The following is a 22,783-nucleotide window of genomic DNA, read 5'->3' on the forward strand; positions in this document are numbered from 1 at the left end:
TTTAAGAGCTTATTAAAAGTTTTAAGATATTAATAGTTTCACTATTTTATTGTCAATATGTTTTTTCACGAAAACAAGAATAACAAGAAATAAGGAACAAGAAATACTAGTCAAAGCATTGTAAGGGTTTTTTCGTTAAATAGTATATTTCTCTTTATATATGCTTTTTATGTTCTATCTTCAAATCCTAGGACGCTACTTCTGAACCGGAATTGTTTTACACATTAGTTTAGGCTAGTATTACTAGGTTTTCGGCATATCACATAAATAAAATATTGATTGGCTGGATTTGAACCAGGTACCTCAGGCAAAGAAGCCGCCTCTACCTAGGCTAGCCTGCTCCCCAACTCTAAAAATATACTATGTGTTTGTTAACAAACCACGGATCACCTTTTATTCATAATACATTTAAAAATGATTTATTCACAAAGGATAACTAAACGTTCTGTGAAATATCCGATCCCTGAATGAAAAAAACTCAACGATAAGTCAGGAGGACCTTAGAAACTGCCTCACGTGTTATCTTGCTTGTGAATAATAACCTCCCTGGAGCCATGTTTGGAGATTTCATAATCTTAGCTCTGAGAAACTTTCTGAAACATGTGCTTTGGGGTCGTAGACGCTTCTAATGCTACTCTAGGGAGCTTTTGAATTATCGACATTAAATTTGTATAGACTGTGACTGGATAGAATGTGTTTAATTAGGTATTCATCAATTTCTAAGCTATATCCTATTTCTGTATATGGTTCTGAAACTATGCTAAGCTGAAAATTGATATTGTTCAGTTTGAATATATTGCAATACTTACGATTTTAAATTTTTAGTATTTGGACGCTCTGTTATGCTGTAGAGTGTAATACATTCCTCAAAACTGGTGATAAAAATTTAAAAAATACTATTAACTGCGTGCTAGGAAAGCTATCTATTGGTGACAGCCGTTTAATATATATTTTACAAAATAAACATGTTATGAATAAATCTGTATTCAAACTCAACTATAGCTACTGTACAAATGTAATATATTGTTTATAAACATATTTCCATGCTGATCTGTAACTAACATAAACCATTATTTATATTACCTGTGTTTAAATGCTGTTTCTATCAGTTTGGAGTGAAACTTTACATTTTTTGCCAACGTATTTGGAAACAAACTGAAAAGTGAGATACTTAAATAGGTTTCTCCGTTAAAAGATTCACCCCAATAAAATCTGTACCACAATTTAAGAAAATCAATCATTTAGAAACGCTTAACGGATTAAAGTGATTCAGTTATTAATATTTCATTCCAGAAAAAAATGTATTTTTTTTATTTTAGTTGTTATTTCGAAAAATTCAAAAACTTCATAAATATAGCGACAAAACACTTGGAATGCTGTTTCATTTACAAATTAAACATTGGCGACATATTACAAGTCTTCTACGGTCCTACACAGTACTAAGACTCCAAATTTAATTTCGAGGCAAGAAGTTCATGCATAATTCAGGACTCTTATTGTCTCTCTTGTGAAGGATGTGTTGAACGTCCTCAACGACAGTCCTTTTGTGAGCTGACTTATAACACAGCTGTTATAGTCGTTATTAATTAGACAGAAACAATGAACTTTGACTTGTATAACGCAATGTCAGTGGTATACAATAAAAACAACCCAACATACTAATTTCATATTGAAAAATAAACATATAAATGATAACCAAAAGTTAGTTTAACTGTTTGTTGGGAGGGTGTTAATGCTGTACTATGGAGGGACAACTTTAATTGTGAGATCAACTAGAGTAAGAAATAATTCCAATTAGTGATTGTTGGTTTTGATAGTATGAATAAATTTTGTTTCAAGACAAAAAGAATGCGACCCTCTAAATAAAATTATTTAAGTCACTTAATTTTTGTTCAAACTTAAAATGTATTATATGTATTATTTCTTATTTGCACTAGTTAAATCTTACAATCCAGCAACGGGGTATTTTAATTGCCTATCAAATTTTGTTGGTATATACCCTATGTGCAATTCTGTTGCAAATATGGACCTATGTTTAGTAACCGAGAGAGAATCTTTAAGTTAAATTCATTTAGGAAGCAAACATTCCTTCAATCTTTGATTCTAATCAGACGAAACCAATATATAAAACTTCTCATCTCAAGTGCTTTGTAAACATTCAGCACTGCAGTTTGCAACAACAAAAAAGAACGAATTTATTTTTTATGTAAGAATTAAATTTATAATGACCTCTTTTGTAAATACGTATTGATCTTTGTGGTCTTTAATAAACTTCAACGGGTTTATTTGGTATATTTGGAAAATAAAATTTTTAATCCATTTAGGAGAAAACGAAAACCAACTTCGTATTACGTTAATTATTTTGTTATTAGTTTTCAACAATATTATTAATCTTAAATTTAATCTAAGTTAAAAAAAAACAAGAGATTTAAAACACTTTTCATTTCGTCAGGATACCTTACAAGTGGTTCAATACACCATGACTGCACATTTAGTGGTTCGTCTTTATTATTTACACTAGGCCTTAAAAAGCTCTTTATTTATAATATGAGTAAACATTAACAACGAAATTTATAACAAAAATGTGTATATTATTACTGTTAAGGAACTTATAACATAATTTACTAAATTAATTTATGCATTTTTTGTTTTAAAACTTGTTAATCCTTTCAACGTAGGCTAATGTAGACGAGCAACGTCTACATGTGGTATGACATGGAAATGGTTTTAGTCGGACATGTAAAAGTGCCAGGCTTACCTGTAGAATATATGGACTAGTTCTTTCACTAATCCAGTATGTTTAACTCAGTCCTAAATTGAGTTGTTGTGTTTTGAAGCTCTATTTATTCGGATGTTAAAATTCAAGTTGATGACGAAACCTTTAAAACACAGCGAATGTTTTGTCTGTTTATAAATGATGGCACAAAAAATAAAACTGAAATACATTATTTCTTAGAAGAAGATAGTTAGAATTATTGCAAATTATTACAAAATTATTGTAAAAATAAAATACTATAGAAATCTTCCTCTGCTTTATTTATAAAGAAAAACAAAAACCACATATCATATATTTAATAGGGACTTAGTTTTATGATTTATAGTTCTGATTAAGTTAAATCATGAGATCGATATCAATGTCAGTTTAAAGTCAATATAATATTTATGTTAAGAGGTCAGAGAGTTTTGTTTAGGAGCATAGTAGAACAAACCGATTTGTTTATTTATCTTGAGGAAAGTAACTTTTGACTGTAGCAAGGTACGTTAAGAGGCCCTTAAAAAGAAGTTACCCTTCCTCAGCTTATGCATGATGCAAAAACTTGAGGTAAACTGTGAAACTTCTCTTCTTAACACTTAACCTTTCTTCCGATTGGTTAAATCTTTAATTTGAAATTAAAACACTTGTTTTAATTGAATCTTTTGTTTAATCCGAAAATGTCATTTACGTTTTGCAATTATATGCTTGATTTTTTTGTACTACTGTAAGTTGTAAAATTTCTCGTATGTTTAGGTAACACACTATTACAACACAGTATTACTACAATTGTGTTGTTAACACTAAATGTTTGTATGGCTACGAATCATCGTATTATTTGTAAATGTACAATCATCTCTCAGCCCATCATTTGATGCATGCTCTACTGTATTATGCATTATTTCACAATTATTTATGACATATTTGCATAGAGAGTTATGTTGGTATAGTAAATATTTTACATACAGTAGTTGTATTTAGTAGAGATTTAAGGATTTCTCCTCAGACTTTCCTGTCCTTCTTAGTAATACAAATTACACTACAGTTATTCGTATCTGGTTTAGTCTTATGCAAGAACTTAACAAAAAAGGTAATTCTAATTGATCGGGAATACAATATAGACAATATTAAAAACAATCACAAATTTATTTTAACAGAAATGTACATATTCCAGTCATCACAATCAAGTCAAAATTCAGATAATGGTATTGAAATACATACGGTTTATACATTTTTATCTCTTAAACAAAATCTAGTTGGCACCATTTTAAAGTTCAAAATCACCGAAAACAACTCTACACTTTATACATATTAAAACATTACATAAAGAGACATACAGTTTCTAAATGCATATTTCAATTAGCAGAGATTTACTTTAAAGTAAAACGGTGGTCAAATGTGTTAAACATGTTAAAACTAAACCCTTCTTTAACACATGTCCAAGACAGACCAATTGTATATACAATATGCCCTTAAATAATATTTACACGTGAACCTAAACTTAAAATTAAATACTTAAAATCGTATTAATTGGTGATGTTTTTGAAAGCTGCTATAGACACAGTGTAGTTTGGTGTTATTAGTGGTCTTTTACGTTTAATACAATGTATTTATAAATGAAACTTAACAGGGTATAAATTAAGGTTAACCTACACAACTAATTAGGCTTTGTTTAGAAATGGTTTTAGGTCGTGAACCGTTGTATAAACTTTTTAAATAATGATGAAATAATAGGATAAAATGTAGCTAGATAATAAATAAAATTGTTCACTTTCGATTTCCATTGTAAAATATTAACAAAGCCCATGTTTTGTAATATTGGGTAAAATATAGTTTAAAACTAAATTCAATGTATTCTTGCTATAACAAAATTATTTTCATATGGGGTTATCTTTGTCAGATAACCGCGAATAAATAACTTCAATTTATATCAAATTTATTCTAAAATTTTCTTTTAAAAACAATCTAATTACGAAACTAATACTGGCTCTAAATTAAATTCCGCCTACCTAACAAATAAAAAAGTACAAAACGCATCGGTACAAAAGGTTCCGCACTAGGCAGAGTCTACTTATTCGTCCGCACTAGAACGGCGTCGTCGCTTGGAGCTGCTTGCGACCTCTATACACAGCACGGCGAACCTGTGACTACACGATAGCGACTCCTGGCCTAGCAGTCTCTCTGATAGCAGCGATGTCGCTAGTCCAGACTTGCCTTGGTCGTCGGTCTCCCAAACACCGCAGGAAGACTCCGGTACTCTCTCGCCGGAGGGGCGCGACCCGTGCCAGAAGTACTTCTGGGGCCTAAAAAGTCAATGGGTTAGAGGGCTTGAATGATAAAGTGAAACCACCGTGTAACCTGTATCCCCATTCTGTATATTGTACAAGGCTGGACTCATTTAACAACGTAAATGAAATATTTGCTAGACTATATGTATTTAAGTATTTACTTGTATCTTTTGTGTTAAAATGGATAAGTAAGGGAGGTGGTTTTATGGTAAAGGCAGATGGGTTTGAAGAAAAGGTTGAGTCAACATTTCAATGTTCAGACCTGGATTTAGGTGTTCTATATCATTACACATTTGATCAATGGCTCTAGTCGTAGTTAATTGTAAATATATGTTTTCTCATTAACTCATCAACTCATTAACTCTCATTAACTATGAATCATTTACTCTACATACTAGACTATTAGTGGTTATTATTGTACATATTGTAGAGGTGTTTATGGAATTGGTTCTGTCCACTTTTAACGACGAATGCAATATAGGTATAAAGGGAAGCCTAGTTTCATTGATTTAGACTTTAAAAATTATTTGGATTATTTGGTGCTTAAAAAAAACTTAGTTTGTAAATGATGATTGTTAATTGAAGTGCTTGTCTAAATATAATGAGACCCAATCGACAGCAATATGTTTATAATTTTAGTGGTTAGAAAAACGCGTGATATTCGTTAAGAAGCTAATGCTGCTGAATAATGTGGCCAGAGGTTTTACTCTAAACAAAAAAATATGATGCTTAGTGTTAAATGAAAAATTGCACAAATATAGCCTACAATGGGTTAATATGTCTTCACTATGTAAAAATACTAATTAATTAACTTTTCGTTATACAATAGTAACTTACCAATTTATATCCGTAATAATATTTTTGCCATTGAAGGCGTATATTCTAGGAGGCTGGGAAAAGTATCCGCCATCTCCTGAGAAAATCTCCTTCCACGAGTCGAAAAGAACATCTCCCTAAACACACAAATGATAGTATTTTTATAACAATCGTAACAATGATGCATGGAAAATAAAATTACTATGCACATTGTTGTTTGGTTAAATAAGAGCTTTAATTCAAGCTTGTTATATTGCCTGGTGAGGAGGTTACCATTTAAGTTCATTTAGTTGCATATCTTCAGTAAATAAATAATAATTTGAACAATCTATTATGGGTGACAGAGCATACAGTGGGGACCTACCTTGATGTTGACGACTGGCAGGCCCCTGTCGGAGGCACGGACTATAGACTCCAGGTCCTGCACCCTGGACGTCAGGAACGCCCTGAAGGTTCCGCCCAACCCCGCCCTCCGCGCCTGTCTGTAACAGGCGTAGTCTGCGCCTCGCTGTCCGCCCAAGGCGCCGGACCAGGGCTCGTTGAGGGCAGCTAGACGCAGCTGAACAAAAATAAACCATAAGGTCAATGAAATACTGGAAGTTTTAATCAAAGCTAATTCAATTCATCTAGACATTGATCGGGGAAGGGTGGAATACTGTTTGAATGTTACAACGAAAGTTGAATCATGTTTAATATAATCAATATAATCTTCTCCAGAGCCCAAGGGAACAACTAGAATGGGAAAATAAATAAATGAATAATCCAGACAACGTACTGTTTCTATGAACGTGTTCCTATAAAAAAGCAAAGGTTAATGCTTCAATGTCGCAAATACAAACCTAGCTACTTCATATGTATTTGATGATTCAGATAAACCAATTTAAAACTCCTTGAATATATTTGTAAATGGGTTTTAAAGCCAAAATTAGTTTATGGAATATTTGGTTTACTTATTTTTTATAATTTTTCTACTTACCACTCTAGGCTCGGGCTTGGCAGCACAAAACAAAAAAATGTTGCAAGAATTGATTACTATTTTAATGTTACAAGTTATGTTACAAACTATGTTGTTATGTTTGGAACGTTCCAAAGCTTTCGTGAAGAAATTACTTAGTAATTTGTTATATTCTTATCCATTAGTATTATTAAATTATCATAAATATTGTAATTTACTGTGAACAATAAATATTTTAAAGAATAAATTCCTATGCATATCTATTACGTATTACCAACAAGTACCTTTTCATTAGGTAGATATTTTTACACAAACATACGTAATAAATAGCTTAGATACTTAAAATAATAATTATATCTAATAGGAAGAAATACAGTTAGCGAAATAGAACTAAAATCTGAAGGATCAAATATGAAAGTTTTTCAACACTTTCTAGAGGCATGTTACTCACCACACTGATGTCAGGGCTGTCCATAGGCAGGTTGTGGTATACGAGGTTGGACGCCTCAGGGGGAGGTCTGGGATGTTCCACGGGGACGGAGGGTGGAGGCGCAACGTCAGGCTCCTGACTGATAGGCACCAGCTGTCCTAGCTGTGGAGGAAGTAAAATAAATAATAAATCACCCAGGAATTTATCTCAGAAAAGGTGTCACTGGTGCCTTGCTAATCAGAGCAATGCCATACAAGTCAATGCGTGTAAAATCATGAGCTTTCGGATACTGAAAGTCATCACTATATGGAACCTGCTGTTTAAATTTAATAAACTCAAACAAAAATTATATATTTTTTTGTTTTAAATGAGCTTTTTAAAGAGTATGCTACAGTCTAAACGTATTTATCCGTGTTCTTTATCAGTATTACACTGTAATACTAACAATAGTACATTTCACTAGCAGTCACGAAAGTGACCCATTTCGGGGTGACATAGTATTTTACATGCGAGTCGAAGACAAGTCCCGAAATGGGACTTTCGTGACGATTATTGGACGATACTTTTTATCATGATGAAAAATCTTTATCAAAATTTAAAAAAAATATCTGATATTTCGTATTCTATAAATTTTTCAAATCTTAACACAATTAATTGTACGGTACAATCGTACACGTTTCGTAACAACTAAGGTAGCATATTCCAAATGACATATGATAGCTTACCGTTTAAAATATTTTGTAATATTACGATACGTACATTAACAGGTAAACATACAGGGAATATAAGGTTAGAAGGTTAGAATTTTTAGGAATCATTTGTGTATGAAAAAATACGTACCAAAAGATACTGCCAGCCGTTATTCACCCTCACCAGGAGAGTTTCTTCATCTATAACATATGCTAGCGTTCCCACTGGTGACATTAGTGAGGTCTGAAAATGCAAAGGCATAGGATAAAGTTAGGAATATTAGCAATCCTCGTGAAAATAATAGAATAATAAATATCATATTGGTTAACTTAATTCATATTATGAATAATTTGGAATGTAAAATTACGTTAAGTATGTAATATAGCATACATTCCAAATGTTTTGTTTTCTCCTCAAAATATTTGTTTGCAAGTTTGTTTCTCAGTAAATACAATACCGTGGCCATGTCCTGTAATGTTTTGAAGGTGACTGCTCCAGGCACTATCCTTACAGTTTCGTCCTTTCCTGCCTCCGTCGTTTTGTAGGAACCTGTTTAAAAATATTATGATAAAAGGTTGTTGAATTAACAAAAGATAAGTTATTTATAAATACTTGTTGTTTGGAAAATAGACAAAACATTTGTGTTTTAACACCTGGTTGTACTGTTTTTGTTTTTTTTTTACTTAAGCTATAATCTAAAATTCGTTATTTTTTTATACTGTAAAATATAAACATTTACATACATTTACTAGAAATCCATGCATACGAACACATTTCAAACATGAAAATATATAACCAACTACGAGAAAGATTATTGGAAAGGTATTGTGTAACCTTTTTGGCCATGCAAAATATATAACAATTATATGTGAAACACAATTTTTATTACTCAAGAAAGGTTTATCATATCAAGCAACCAAAGAAGTATAAAGGAACCTAAATGCATTTTAGGAGTCTAGGATGGTGTTAAGACAATATAAGTTCCAGACTAGCAGTAAATTTAATAATGACAGCTTTAATTTTGATCTATTGGTCTGCGACTTCATTAAATAGTTGAATATAATAGCAACACATTTGTAACTCACTTTCAAACTTTTCTCTCGCGCCGTGGAGATTGTTAAGAGCCTTGAGTTCGTCTAAACTTCCACGGTGTCCTTGCAGCGTGTAAAATGTTAAATGTTATGGTTTATTCTGCAGATTTGTATGTGGTGTTAAGACTGATTGTAAAGTTGTGAGTGTTTTATACTATTACCACGTCCGATGATATTAAAAAATAACTTAAAATATCCTGAATAGTTTTTCTAAACTATATATCGGAATACGGGTACATTAAATGATTTATGTAACCATACCGTAACATCAAACAATAATTTTAAGGTAAGTTTTTGACAATAAGAAAATAAAAATAGAAAGCTAATAAAAAACAAACAATAAACCAATAAACCCATTCTTTTGTATTCCATACGTAATCTATTTACACCATTTAGTTAAATTAATTTTTAATTTTATCTCAAACATAGAATTATTGACACAAGGCTATCCAAGATATTTCAACAGCCTACCTTGTCTAGGATGATGGACCGCTTCTCCGTACACATGTCTGCCTGCAGGAGGACCTGGGGGTCCAGGCTCTCCCTTCGTGCCAATCCCCGGCATCCCAGGAGGTCCCTGGGTAAATAAGTGGTGTAAGTAAACGATATACGAACACGCTATCTCCAGGGTATATCTCACAATAAGACCAAAATCCAAAAGTATGGATCTTATTTAATTAGTTTTTGGTTTTTTCATTTGATCCAAAGTGTTAGCTAATCAAGAAATATCATGATAGGTAACTTGTCAGCAGACATATATCTGTGGATAACAAGCAGATAAATATGATCACAGTTAGTTGTGTAAAACAATGATTTCATTAGAAAGCTTACGTTAACTACAAGTTAACCACATCATTGAATAATGAATGGCCATGTTAAAAATATATAAAACAGCGCAACAATAATTATTAATGGATGTTATAGAAATCAATATTTATCAAAACATAAAAACCGGTTCGATAACAGTTTTGTTAAAGTAATCGCCGGAGAAAACATGAAGAAAACTAACAGAAAGTGAACAAATTTCATGGACAGAAAATGAGAGACGAATGGAAAACGAGGAATTCGCTTTGCATGCTAACTCAATTTCTAGTAGTAGGTAGTAAATACGTAAAAGGAAACATACTGGATCAAACTATGTTTTTACCTCCACATACTCTAAAACGAAAACGTATTGTGGCATTATCATTGACACTACGTTTCTAGTTATCCACAGGTAAAATCACCAGAACACTTTTGTCACCATCTTAAAGGTTTTATATTCTGCTTTTAAAATAAAATTATTGTAACTGCTCTTTTAAGTTACTCACAGGGGGTCCTGGGGGCCCGGGTGGGCCTGGTAGAGGGAGGTATTGCGTGTTTGTCCCGGGGGCCGGCATTCCAGGAGGGCCTGGGGGTCCCGCCTTCCCATCTATGCCAGGGTCTCCTTTCTCACCTTTTATCTGAAATCGAGTTCGATAAAGTCTACTTGTATACAGATTTGAGAGCATTGTGTTTTTTTAAGTTAGTAAAACAAATTACGTAATTACTTTTTATTGAAAATTATTGTTTGTAATAGCTGGTACACGTATGCCTCTAGCTAGGGGAATACTTAACTGAGTTGATACCTAAGGAGTCTTTTACGATGCTTTTTTTAATAGAAAAGGATTAAGCCAATTTTATGACTTTTGATTTCCACAACAAAGTATACTTAATTACTTAAGTACTTAATTGGATCAAATTATTAAAACTGGTTTAACAGATATGTGATGGAAAAAAATAAATTTCAATACGGACCAAGAAAGTGACCATCGAATTATACGAAAAAAGAAGAAACATCTTTAAACAATACATTAATAAGAAATTCATTGTAGCATGGGCCCAACTTTGATCAGATTTAAGAAATTATTCTGAATATGACTTAATTTATCACGTAAAAAACGTATACAGTGACTTGGTTCAGTTGACAGTTTACTTTTAGATGTGCTAACTAAATATCATTTTTATCACTTATAATACTTTTGTATATTTTATGGAAACTATTATAACATCATACTTACCACGTCTAATACTTGTCCAGGTTCACCTTTATCTCCTTTAGGGCCTATCATTCTTTCTCCTGGCAATCCTGGTCTACCAGGGAGCCCCTGTGAAATATATGCAGTGCAGTTAACGTATTCTCGTAAAAAGGTGAATCAATTTTTGGCCCATACACATTTTAAAACGACTTAACATGACTAAATCAGATTAAAATATGTAATGGTTTTACAGTAATAAAATACAGAGTAACACATTGCAAAGTATATTTGGCACATTTTACTTGACTTGGGGTGTGTGAAAACTACAAATTTGAGTATTTCTTTTAATCAACCCAACACCAGTTCAAAAAATAAATGTATAGCCTCCTAAAAATACGTACATCATTCTTCTGGGGTCCAATTGATGCATGAAAAAATACATTTGCATCATGTTATTAAATAAACATATGGACAGTACATTTGATTTGATATGGATATTATACATAACAATAGTTGTTTTAAGATAAAATATCATCTTCCTTGTTATAGAAAAATCATCTCTGGAGAAGACATGCACCGAACACAAAAACTGCAGATTCCTGCTATTCGTTTCATTTTTAGACTCAAAAGACTTGTGATTCCATTCAGGGCTGTAACGAAATAGGAATAACTAAAGTCAACTACTGTTTGTAGGTAGATAACGTGCTGCATGTTGCGCACTGCTCTTGTTCTGTCTCTCTGAACCTAACCATTTCAAATATAGGGAGCGAACTGTGAGGGGACCAACCTATTGTAGAAAGAAAGCACTGTTCCCCGATGTTATGGGTTCAAATCCCGCTGATTGTCAAACAAATTAATTTCAAAGTGATATAGCGACTGTTACTTAGGAAAAGCCTAAATTAATGGGATTATCGGCTAAAGCCTAGCGTAAAGATATTAATATGAGGTAGAAACCATGTATTTTTGTTGTATATTTGACTTCAAACTGTCGAACATATTGAACGCTAAACAGCGTATACACTTACCGTAAACCCAGGAATACCCATCTCCCCAATAGGACCTGGTTTTCCCGAAGGACCCATCGGCCCTGGAGGTCCTGGTTTCCCTCTTCTTCCCCTTTTGCCTCTTTCCCCTTTTTCTCCCTTGACTGTGATAAACTCTCCCTCCTCTCCTGACATCGCTGTACCTGGAGGTCCTCGCTCTCCTTTCTCCCCTTTGGATCCCACAGGTCCAAGAGGACCTGTGAGTCCTTGAGATCCTGGTTCACCTTTCTCACCTGCCGGACCCTAAGAGGGAGAAATACGGTTATAAAAGTAAGTCTACTTGAGATATTAGGTATCTTTCATAAAGGACATTCTTGTAATATTTTGTCGATCCCCCCAAAGGTTATACCGGAACAATTATTTATAATAATTTTCATTACGATGCCATTATCAAAATGGAAACTATCAGATTGTTTTTAAAGTAAAAGTTTTTTGTGTTAATTCCTTTATTATTCTTAGTTATGAAAGGAAATATATTTTTACGGTATGGTTATGAAAATAAATACATCATAAAACCAGAAATTAGAGACTTTATGATTGAAGGAGTTCCATTACCTATTGTAAAAACATGCAAACGAAAACATTTTGTATTTAATTATACTAATTATTTTAATCTAATATAATCCATCACATATAATCCAACACATAGTTTTACCTTAATTATTTTAAATTAAATGTCCAAAAAATTAAACACACTATACTATTTCTAATTCACTCATAAATAAAAATACAGAATCATTTACTATGTATAACGTCAACTATTTCAACCAAGATAATTTAATTTACTATGTATCTAAACATTTTACATCAAATGTTTTGATGTTCAGTGACCGTATTTCTAAGTTTTCAAACAAACTCTAGCTTGGAAACACAAAAGGAGACTTTGAATACAGAGAACAGAGTGAGCCGAACACATATGCTGAGAGTGAATGAAGTCTAGAAGATTGGCAGACTGCAATGTGCAGCTCTGTGATGTGAAACACTTTGATGCAATACCAAGAGATATCACATCTTTATCAGCTGTTCCTTACTTATCTCACAGTTATTCTGATATTAAGAATCCTTCTTTCGACTTAGAGTGTTTAAAAAACGCAAATTCTATTCTGTTCGGACTCCCTTGGTGTTATTGATATTTTTGGGTAATCCCAAAATTGCAACTTAAAATGTTTAATATTGGTTATTTATAGAATTGATGGCATATGATAGGTATTTTAAAAGTATGGATGTTTAAAATTTCTTTCAAATATTATAAAAGCGTTATTGCACACTTTTATCGTTGTGATCTAATTTTGACAGTAGCTAGTAGGCTTTCTTTTAAAACCATTATTTTATTGTAAATAATATCAACAAAATACAATTTCACGTAAGGATTTTTTGCGAGTTTTTCTATATACATTTTCAATTTCATTCATGTCTTGTGAAAGGGTGGATGTAATAGAACTATTCACGCTCTTTCATCTCGAAAAAGAATCTTCACATGTAAGATTTGGTAAGAGTGTTAACTTTTGTAAAGGATGTACAAATTTCTGTTACAAAAATCGTGGTAAAAAGTTTAATTATAAATAAATGATTAGGTTTTGAAATAAATAATATTACGCCTTGCTGTTCCAAGTGAAAACGCTGACCTAGTTAGAATCTAATGCTTGACTAAAATGTGTACAAACCATAAGACCATAAGATATCAACCTAGTAGGCTTAATTTGTGTAATCGAAACACATTTATTTAAAAAGAAAGTTAAATTAATTAATTATTCACTTAATCATTGTATATTGATTTGTGAAATAAATTGAAATCGAATTTAAAGTTAATCGCGAGAGTTTGACAATATATATTTAATCTAACTGTGTATAACATTTTTAGTAACACAGAAAATACTGTTACGTACCGGAGATCCAACAGATCCAGGTATTCCAGATGGACCACTCGGGCCCAGCTCTCCTCTGTCTCCCTTATCACCAGCCTCACCCTTCTCTCCTTTTGGTCCTGGCTCCCCTTTCATACCGAATTCTTTAACAGTTATAGAAACACTGAGTTAAAATAATGCATTGTTTCGTAGTTCATTTTTTGCTATCTATTTTCTTTATTATTATTTGGTCATTGTTATAGGTACAAATAGCAGCAGTAAAACAAGGAAAAACAGTATGCTTGAATTTCATGATGATGTATGTACATGTATAAGCTGTTTACAATGGATATATTCTAGTCTTTATGATATCCATTGTAATCACTACCAATAACATACGATTTTAATACATTTTATAGTCCTACTAATTTGCAATGATAATATTTCCGTTGGTTATTAGGCCTACCTGCAGCAGATCCCAGGCCAGATCCTGTCAGTTCCAGATCAAATCCTGCAGGAACAACTCCTGGCGGACCGGGGGGACCTGGGGGTCCTGGGGTGCCTGAATCACCTGAATGAAAAATCAAATCAAAATAAATATTCTATTCTATAGTGAAAAATATTAAAATGAATGAATTTGTTCTCTTTATTAAATAACGTAAATTGATAAAATCAGAATATTTATTACACATTATATTGAACATCAAACATATTAAACAATGGTTACATTGATTTAAATAGGTTAAATACATCACTAAGGCAAATATATGTATGAATTAAGCAAGTCAGAAACACAACTAAATGCAACAAAAAAACAACAACTTTGAAGAAGTTGTGTAAATGTTTTTCCTATACAAACATTCAAATGTTATCCACAAAACAATAAAGTGCAACGGTTAAACTGAGTAATGCGATTAAATACATATAGCATCAGTCACAAAACCTTTTGCTGCGGTAATTGATAAGGATGATGGTAGACCAAAAAGATCACTTTTCATATAAATTAAACCAATTGACATATAACTTTTGGATGACTTTACGTTTCAAAAAATTAAATCACAAATTATTGATTAAGTTTGTTAAAACTAAACAAATCTAAAAATTTTTACTTTTACATTTGTCTTACCTTTTTCTCCTTTGCTGGCAGGACGACCGTTTTCGCCAGGCATCCCTTGCCTCCCCTCTGTACCCGGAGTGCCTGGTTCTCCCTTGAAGCCCTGTACCCCTGTAGGTCCCTGATGTCCCTGTTATAGCACATCAAAAATAAAATACCAATTTTATTCCGAGGATGTTTGCCCTAAAAGTTAAAAATGAATGTTGTACATTTAATAAACACGAGAGGTCGTCCTGTGGTCAAAAACTCGACCAAAAATTTCTTATTTTCAGATTTCTCAATTTTTACCCCACGCTGTAAATAAAATATGTGATTGTAATTGTTTCCATTTGTTTTGATTTTCTGTTTATATTTAGTTGTTATTTCGTCACCGGCATGACAACCCATAAGGCCCATGTTAATTTTTTTAATTTAAATTCATTTTTTGCAGTTATTTTAAGCCTAATTTAATTTATTATGGGATTCTGCACACCTACAGGAAATATCTTTCTAACAGTATGCGTAGATTTTCTCTACGATGCACACGAGCTGAGAAAAAAGGTTTTAAAAAAACATGCTTGCCTATTAATATATAGATAGGGTACTAACGTTTAGGGGTGTGGGTTCAACGTTTTAGGGTCCTAAAACGTTAAATACCATTGGTTTAGTTTGAAATATTCACAACCCCTTCTCCAACTCACTTGATTTTAATGCTCGATTTTAATACCTTATTAATATTGATATCGTACGTTTACGAACGTAAATTAAAATGTATTGCTTTGAAAATATAAATTAATATTGAATTTTAATCAATTATAAGGATACTTACTCGCTCTCCTTTTTGTCCCTTTTGTCCTCCCTCTCCTCTTTCTCCCTTATCCCCCGGGAACCCCCTGTCACCCTTCAGTCCTGGAGCCCCGTCCACTCCCGGTTCCCCTTTTGGTCCAGGTGTTCCAGGTCGACCAACGGACGAATCGAAGCCAGCACCCATCAGAGTTTCCTATGTGGGATACATATTGATTAGAGTAATAAGATGGTTGGTTAGGTTTTTTACGTTCAAAATTCGTGATGCGCTTAAGGTGTTTCTGTAGTCCCCTTCGCAGGATTTTTAGAACAACTAGGTATATTTTATTTTAGCCTACTTTACACTTGACGTGTGCTACCAACTTTTTCAATCTCATCACAACTTAGAAGAATACATTTTGAACCATAATCATTGTTAATGCTAGTAAACAAATTATTTTTAAATAATGTATATACAAAGACTACAATACTCCCACATTACCATAGCTGGATATATTGGTTACTCATGATACTCTATGCTAGTATTTAATTAAAACTTTAATTGGATGTAATTGATGAATTGACAGGAGGTAAATAATTGAATTGAATAATTGAATTTGAATTGAAACACCTTACAATCATATGGCTCTTAACTAAGTCATACGTGTGATACGTCAAAAACGTCAAGGTTCCAACAAATTTAATTTTCTGTAAAATATCGTAACACGTTTAAGGAATACGAGTGGCAAAGGGAGGGGTTTATTAATTTTAATATACGGGCAAAATGTGGGAGGGAGAAAGTTACCTCCCTCGTCACATTACACTTGCCACATCAGTGGTAGTGGTCCGTTTGCGACTTTGATTAAACCATTTTTGGTTGAGTAACCAACAGTTTCAAATTGCAATTAATATCCTTTGTATCATTAAACACAAAGTGTGAGATATTCGTTACATAATGTTCATTGAAGTAGAATGTGCTTAGTGGTAAATATATCTTCGTGAAGAAAAGTTATTTTCACCACACTATGATGTTTTTGGCTGTATTACATACGTTAATTGGTGGCTGAAAGTTACGTTTTGCTGGCCATGCCAGCTGTCGCCAATTTGGGGACCGAGCAGGTTTTTACAGGCCGGGGCCGCAAAATCAGCTGTCCGCTTACTTACTTAGAACATGAATGCGTTTTAAATACACAATCAAAATCCATACCATTGCAATATAGAATTGTGTTATTGTCACCGTTGCCTAGCAACTATTTCTTTATATTTTTGCTGATTCCTCAAATTATTTCTAAAGTTGTAGTTGTGTTGACGATCAGTGTGCATTATTATAGTGGTGAATAGTGGTAATAGGGTATAGTGTGGTGAAAAATAGCGTTCGTACCACGGACCGAAATGGTTTTGCAGCTCTCGATCGTTTAAGTTCTCGACTTCGTCTCGAACTTAAAAACTATCTCGAGCCGGCAAAACCTCATTTTCGGCCCTTGGTACGAAATATACTATTGCGTACCTAGTGGGCGAAGTGGCTTTGCACTCGTGTTACAAATTATATCTTTCCTACAGTTAAAGTATAGTCTTTCAAACACTAAACATCACATTTAAAAATCCAAGCGTTGAACGAAATGGGAAACACTGCAACAGCTGATTGTAGTCGTAGTATATTTAAGTGTTGCCAACTTATTTCCAAGCGTACACGGATTACGTGTATGATAAAAGCACGCTGTTTTTTTTTGTTTGGTTGTAATACTGGTGTTCGCCAAAGTAAAGACTGAGCGACAAAGTAAAAACTGTGGGACAAAGTAAAACGTTTGTGGCAAAGTAAGAAAAATCAGGAATTAGTAGCTTTTTGTACTATAATCAGTGCAAGGTAGCCCACTTTTTTGGGTGACTGTAGGAAAAGTATTTTTTCTTTTTATTAATAAAACTTTGTAACTTAATTGTAGTTTCTGGAAAACATTATATATTCACTACACATTGTAGATCGGCTGATGACGCATTAACGGTGCTTAAACCTTTTTACATTTGACAACGCTCTACAAAATGTCACGAGGAAAATAATTTAGTGTTAAGAATATATGTATGAATTTTACTAAATACATTACTTAAACACAAAACACTGGTTAAAAAAATATCTGCATGCGTATATACTGTATATGCTGCAAGCTTAATACCTTGAACATAGATCTCGGCTTCCAGCTAGGCTAATAGCATGAAACAAATTTGTTACATATGAAATAATTTATGTCAATCAATATTGTATAATCTATATCAACAAAAACATATTTTATCAACATAAAAATTACATTCAATCGTTATAAGATACCCAATGTTATCGGGTATGTATAGATTTTTAATAATAAACAACAAATATAAATAAAACATCCAAAATACAATACAACCAGCCACCCAATACTGTCTTTAGGTTATTATGGTAAACCGTTAAAAACTCTAGAGTTTTTTTTGAATCTAAGCAACTAAGAATTTTTCCAAAATTAAGAATGTTTGTTGTTTTACAGTCTATAGATTTGTATTTAAAAGAGTAGTGGTTGTACATATTTTTGTCGTTGAACTAGTTATGAGAATATTTCTTCACATATTTCTTCGGTCAGAGGTTTGCAAAATTTCCCCTCCATTTAATCGAACGATTTGATCAGTAGGGATTGGTTATAAAAAAATAATACCCCCGCCGCAGCAAACCTGCCGACTAAGCGAATTTCCATTTGTCTGAATTGATTTTCAGTTAAATATATTTTAATAACATTAGGTTTAACGAGTACCTAGGTTTGCTGCTACAAAGAAACTAATAAAGTGTGTTTTTGAGTAAAATATTGATAGCTTAGTACAAAATAAATAAATTTGCCAAGTTTGATCAAAATATATTCATAAACAAGCAAGCTACATTATTTGACAATATTCTCCATAAGAATAACATGGGAATTTTAAATTTACAATTTTTTTAATTTTCTCCGTTACCGTACTAATAATCGAACAAAAATACTTTTATATACTAAATTATTTGTTTTTTTAAGCTCTTTAAAAAGGTCTAAAGAGAAATTGGGAAATTTTGTGTTTTGTGAGAAAAACCAATTTTTACCCCATAAAACGCCCCGTAAAGCCCCATTCCCATGGTCCGATCGTGCTGGTTCGCGAACTCATTCAAGTTTATCCCGCTTTACACCTTTAAACCAAATTTCATCAAAATCGGACAAAAATTACTTAAGTTATCGCGTTCACGGACGTATATATACATACATATATATATATATATAAAAGTCTATATATATATATATATATATACATATAGAAAAATTTGAACGAATAGTGTTTTTGGCCTCTGGGGACATCAAAATGAAAAAGTAAATCGGTCCCTTGTCTAGGTCTTACCGTGCCACCTACGGTAATAGCTACTTCCCTATAGGGAAATTCGCTAATACAAGAGCTTTTTTAAAGATTCCAAAATAATCTCCCTAATATATTTAAATCAAATGCGATCAATTAAAGGAGCTTGAAGGATATGTTAAAACTGATCGCTGTTGCAGCAAACTGTCACAACTAGACTACATACATGGTTAGACACTCGGCTCTGTGAATATATTACTGTTTAATTAGTTATAATAATAAACATAGGTTTTAACTTACATCCAGATTGGAAAACTCTGAAGGACCTGGTGGACCCGGTGGGCCTGGCGTCCCGGGCGTTCCAGGAAATCCGGGTAATCCAGGGTCTCCTGAAAACAAGAAGAAAAATCTGGTTAAAATGAAATCTAAAAAATCATTTTACAATTCAACGTCTAAATAAAGAGTTTCAGTTCTTATTCCGTGTGACTCATTCCTCAAATTGAATATGAATTATTGTTATAAACCCGAACTAAAAATATATATGTAAGTTGAATTCTTTATTTAAAACATTGAGTAAACATAGATAGACCATGAGCCACCAATATGAAACCCTCCCCCCCCCGTGGGAATTTATGACTTATACTTTTTTTTGTTGGTATTACCTACCAGATTAAGAATTCAGTTGTTTGCCTCTTTTAAATTACAGCGTATTCCAAAAAATAAAGAAAAACTATTAAATTTAAAAAAAAACTGTTTTATTTAAATTACAAAAGGATAGCCTGCGTTAATACTGGTGCAATATTCTTTATGGACTTCTTCTTTTAAGACCCCCGCTGCAGCAAACCTGCAAGCAATGCGGATTTCAAATTGGCCTGAATTGATTTTCAATTAAATCTATTTAAATAACATTAGATTTAAAGAGTACCTCTAGGAAAGCGATTTTAAGAGATTCTAATTAAATTAAATAAATTTTATTGAGACATTTTAGACGTAAATTTTACTGGAATGTAAGGTTCCAGTAAAATTAACGTCTAAAACTTCGTTTTCCTCGTATCAAAATCGGATTTGCGGCAATAATTTTATTTTTTTTTATCTCTTTAAAATAATGTGCCGATTGATATGGGTTTCCATTTAAAAAAATGTCAACCCTGTTTGTGGGTGGGGGGTGAATTTCAAACTATCACCAAAAACAACCTTACATTACCTTAGAAACGTGTATTGAAGCTTGTTTGAATTTATGAATATTTGTGCTGAGACCATTCATTATTTAGCATGTTAACCCGTTGTTCCTTATTTTTACCATTAGCTAGGATTTTTTTCCAATCCCGTGGGATCTTGATTTTGGACATCTCATTAAGAACGTTTCTCCAAATCCTCTTCTCTCTTTCAATGTTTTTAATAGTTACATCTAAATAGGTATCCGCAATAAAGTATATCCTGCTGAGTTTCGGAAAACGGCTGAAGGCAATCTGTGCTAGTTCACCAGAGGTTTCTGGAATATTAGTAAGAACCTAAAAGTAAGCCATGACGTCAATTACATACATACATTCTTCAATCTTGAGAGGTTCGTCTATACCCTTGTTATCCAAAGCATGGACTAGTTTGGCCTTTTCTGTTTTGGTTGGGCATCCATCGACAGTGGCTGATGCCCATGGTACTGGATATAATGGGTATGTCATCAGCTTCTCAAGGTTAATATCACGTTCCTGGGACAGCAGTAAAACTCCAGAAATATATTTCTTATTGCTCTTATCTCAACTAATCTGTTTGCATGCAGCTTTCCCTAGATTATCTACATTGAGTAAATTGTCTTCCACCGATTCGGGTACAGGTCTTCCAGCTGATAAAGAGACCATCTAGGAATTCTGATCACGGTTTTCAACTTCAAGCAGAATAATGCATTGTTCAAAAACATCAAGTACAGTACTTGCAAAATATTTTGCTCACTTCGTTTCATTTCATTTGCTTGCATGTCACTGAGAACAAGCTGATGACTTCACCATACTTGCATTTTAAAATTCTAACTTGCTGTGGGCCCGTCCTACGCACAGGAATCAACTAATCAAATCAAATCAAACTAAAAAATCTATACTAAAGGACCCATGCTGCACTGCGGCGTTAAAATAAATATCATATCCGAGGAATAATCAAATTTATTATATTTTGATTGTGTAATACAGTATCTTAAACTTAACTGATTCAAACGATCAATAGCTCAAATTAAAGCCTATAATTGACTGATTATTTTGAGTCTAAAACATATAAAAAAACGTAAACAATACTGGAGCTATTGATATTCAATCATAGAAAAACCTTATAATTTTTTTTTTATGTTGGATGTTTACCTTGCGTTTGCTTGAAAACCGTCCGATTTGAATAACTAATATCTTAAATGCAAGCTGGTATTTCACTGAAGGTTCATAGACCAAAATATATATGGTTATATAATTACAAATGGTAAAATACTGTACAATTTAAATTGAAATACGAATTAAAAAATATATCAAACCTATGTTTTTTGGTCGAGTAATAAAGTAGATAAATATACGATGATGCTTGATGTGAAATATATGTGTGCATACTACCAATTTAAGACCTCAATCATGAAGATCGGACATGTAGAAGAGCCAAAGAAACTCGGAAAAGAAAAAAAAAACAAATCTAACTCCCTTTAGAAATATATGGGGGGTAAATGTAATTTACGTATAAGCCGAGTGGGACTGTCGATAAATATATACTGATGCTTGATGTGAAATCTGTGCGTGCATACCTTCAATTTGAGACCTCAATAATGAAAATCGGGTGGGTAGAAGCGCCAAACGAACTCGGAAGAGAAAAACCAAATTCAACTCCCATAAGAAATACATGGGAAAAAATGTTGTTTACGTATAAGCCGAGTGGGACTGTAGGCAACTATATACCGATGCTTGATGTGAAATCTGTGCGTTAATACCTTCAATTTGAGACCTCAATCATGAAAATCGGTCGGGTTGTAGAGCCAAACGAACTCTCTAAAGAAAAACCATTTTTTTAAATATATATATTCATGATATTTTCGTGTTTTCCAGAACATGCTGTAATTCACAAGTGGCAAACACCTAAAACCTTAAAGTACATGTCAATACAAACCAACAAATGTATATGTTGAAAATTCCCACCGGGGGGGGAGGGGGGGTAAACGCCAGCCTCTGCTCTAAGAGTAAATATGATCATAGAAATGTTCTTGTTTCCAATTGAAATATTTATTTATTATTTTCAAAGATTTTCTTTCATTCTTACGTATTCTTAGTACGTTTGATTTTTCTTTATGTGTCTAACAAATTATTCTTACTATTTAATAAATCCTTACTACTACATATAGTAATTTGTTATCATGTGCAAACGTAAACCTTATTTTATTTGTAGATAGAGTTTTTACGTAAGCAATATTTACCCTTAGGCCCCTGTAGTCCCTCAGGACCTCTCGGCCCCACGTCTCCTCTGTCTCCCTTCTCTCCAACAGGACCTGGAGCTCCCCTCTCTCCTGTTCTTCCAGAGATGCCCTAAAATAAATATACGTATGATATAACCAACGCGGAAATTCAGCGTTTTCCTGCTAACAGTAAATGTTAAATATTACGATTCGCTAGTTGATACATATAGAAGGCATTAAAAGGAAAAAAAGA

General features: G+C 32.9%; 1 protein-coding gene across 7 annotated transcripts in view; it reads right to left on the minus strand.

The window, feature by feature from the left end:
• Positions 1–3,932: 3,932 nt before the first annotated feature.
• LOC129002800 (collagen alpha-1(XVIII) chain-like) overlaps positions 3,933–22,783 on the minus strand; it is a 416,528-nt gene continuing 397,677 nt past the window's right edge. For 4 of the 7 annotated variants that reach the window (XM_054430863.1, XM_054430861.1, XM_054430868.1 and 1 more), the window contains 19 exons: positions 22,552–22,660; positions 19,419–19,507; positions 17,951–17,980; positions 15,829–15,999; positions 15,033–15,150; positions 14,373–14,477; positions 13,949–14,070; positions 12,045–12,305; positions 11,062–11,148; positions 10,333–10,464; positions 9,494–9,599; positions 9,017–9,085; positions 8,389–8,480; positions 8,082–8,174; positions 7,263–7,403; positions 6,833–6,847; positions 6,221–6,415; positions 5,878–5,993; positions 3,933–5,055 (listed from right to left, as the gene is read on the minus strand). In XM_054430863.1, the coding sequence (XP_054286838.1) occupies positions 4,824–5,055; positions 5,878–5,993; positions 6,221–6,415; positions 6,833–6,847; positions 7,263–7,403; positions 8,082–8,174; positions 8,389–8,480; positions 9,017–9,085; positions 9,494–9,599; positions 10,333–10,464; positions 11,062–11,148; positions 12,045–12,305; positions 13,949–14,070; positions 14,373–14,477; positions 15,033–15,150; positions 15,829–15,999; positions 17,951–17,980; positions 19,419–19,507; positions 22,552–22,660 (2,283 nt within the window). In that variant the 3' untranslated portion in view covers positions 3,933–4,823. The remainder of the gene's footprint in view (positions 5,056–5,877; positions 5,994–6,220; positions 6,416–6,832; positions 6,848–7,262; positions 7,404–8,081; positions 8,175–8,388; positions 8,481–9,016; positions 9,086–9,493; positions 9,600–10,332; positions 10,465–11,061; positions 11,149–12,044; positions 12,306–13,948; positions 14,071–14,372; positions 14,478–15,032; positions 15,151–15,828; positions 16,000–17,950; positions 17,981–19,418; positions 19,508–22,551; positions 22,661–22,783) is intronic. The other 3 variants (XM_054430866.1, XM_054430867.1, XM_054430862.1) reach the window with 3 other exon arrangements.

Source organism: Macrosteles quadrilineatus, unplaced genomic scaffold (genome assembly GCF_028750875.1).
Source record: "Macrosteles quadrilineatus isolate MER2022 unplaced genomic scaffold, UCM_ALF_1.0 Scaffold_9__3_contigs__length_116548681, whole genome shotgun sequence".
NCBI lineage: Eukaryota > Metazoa > Arthropoda > Insecta > Hemiptera > Cicadellidae > Macrosteles > Macrosteles quadrilineatus.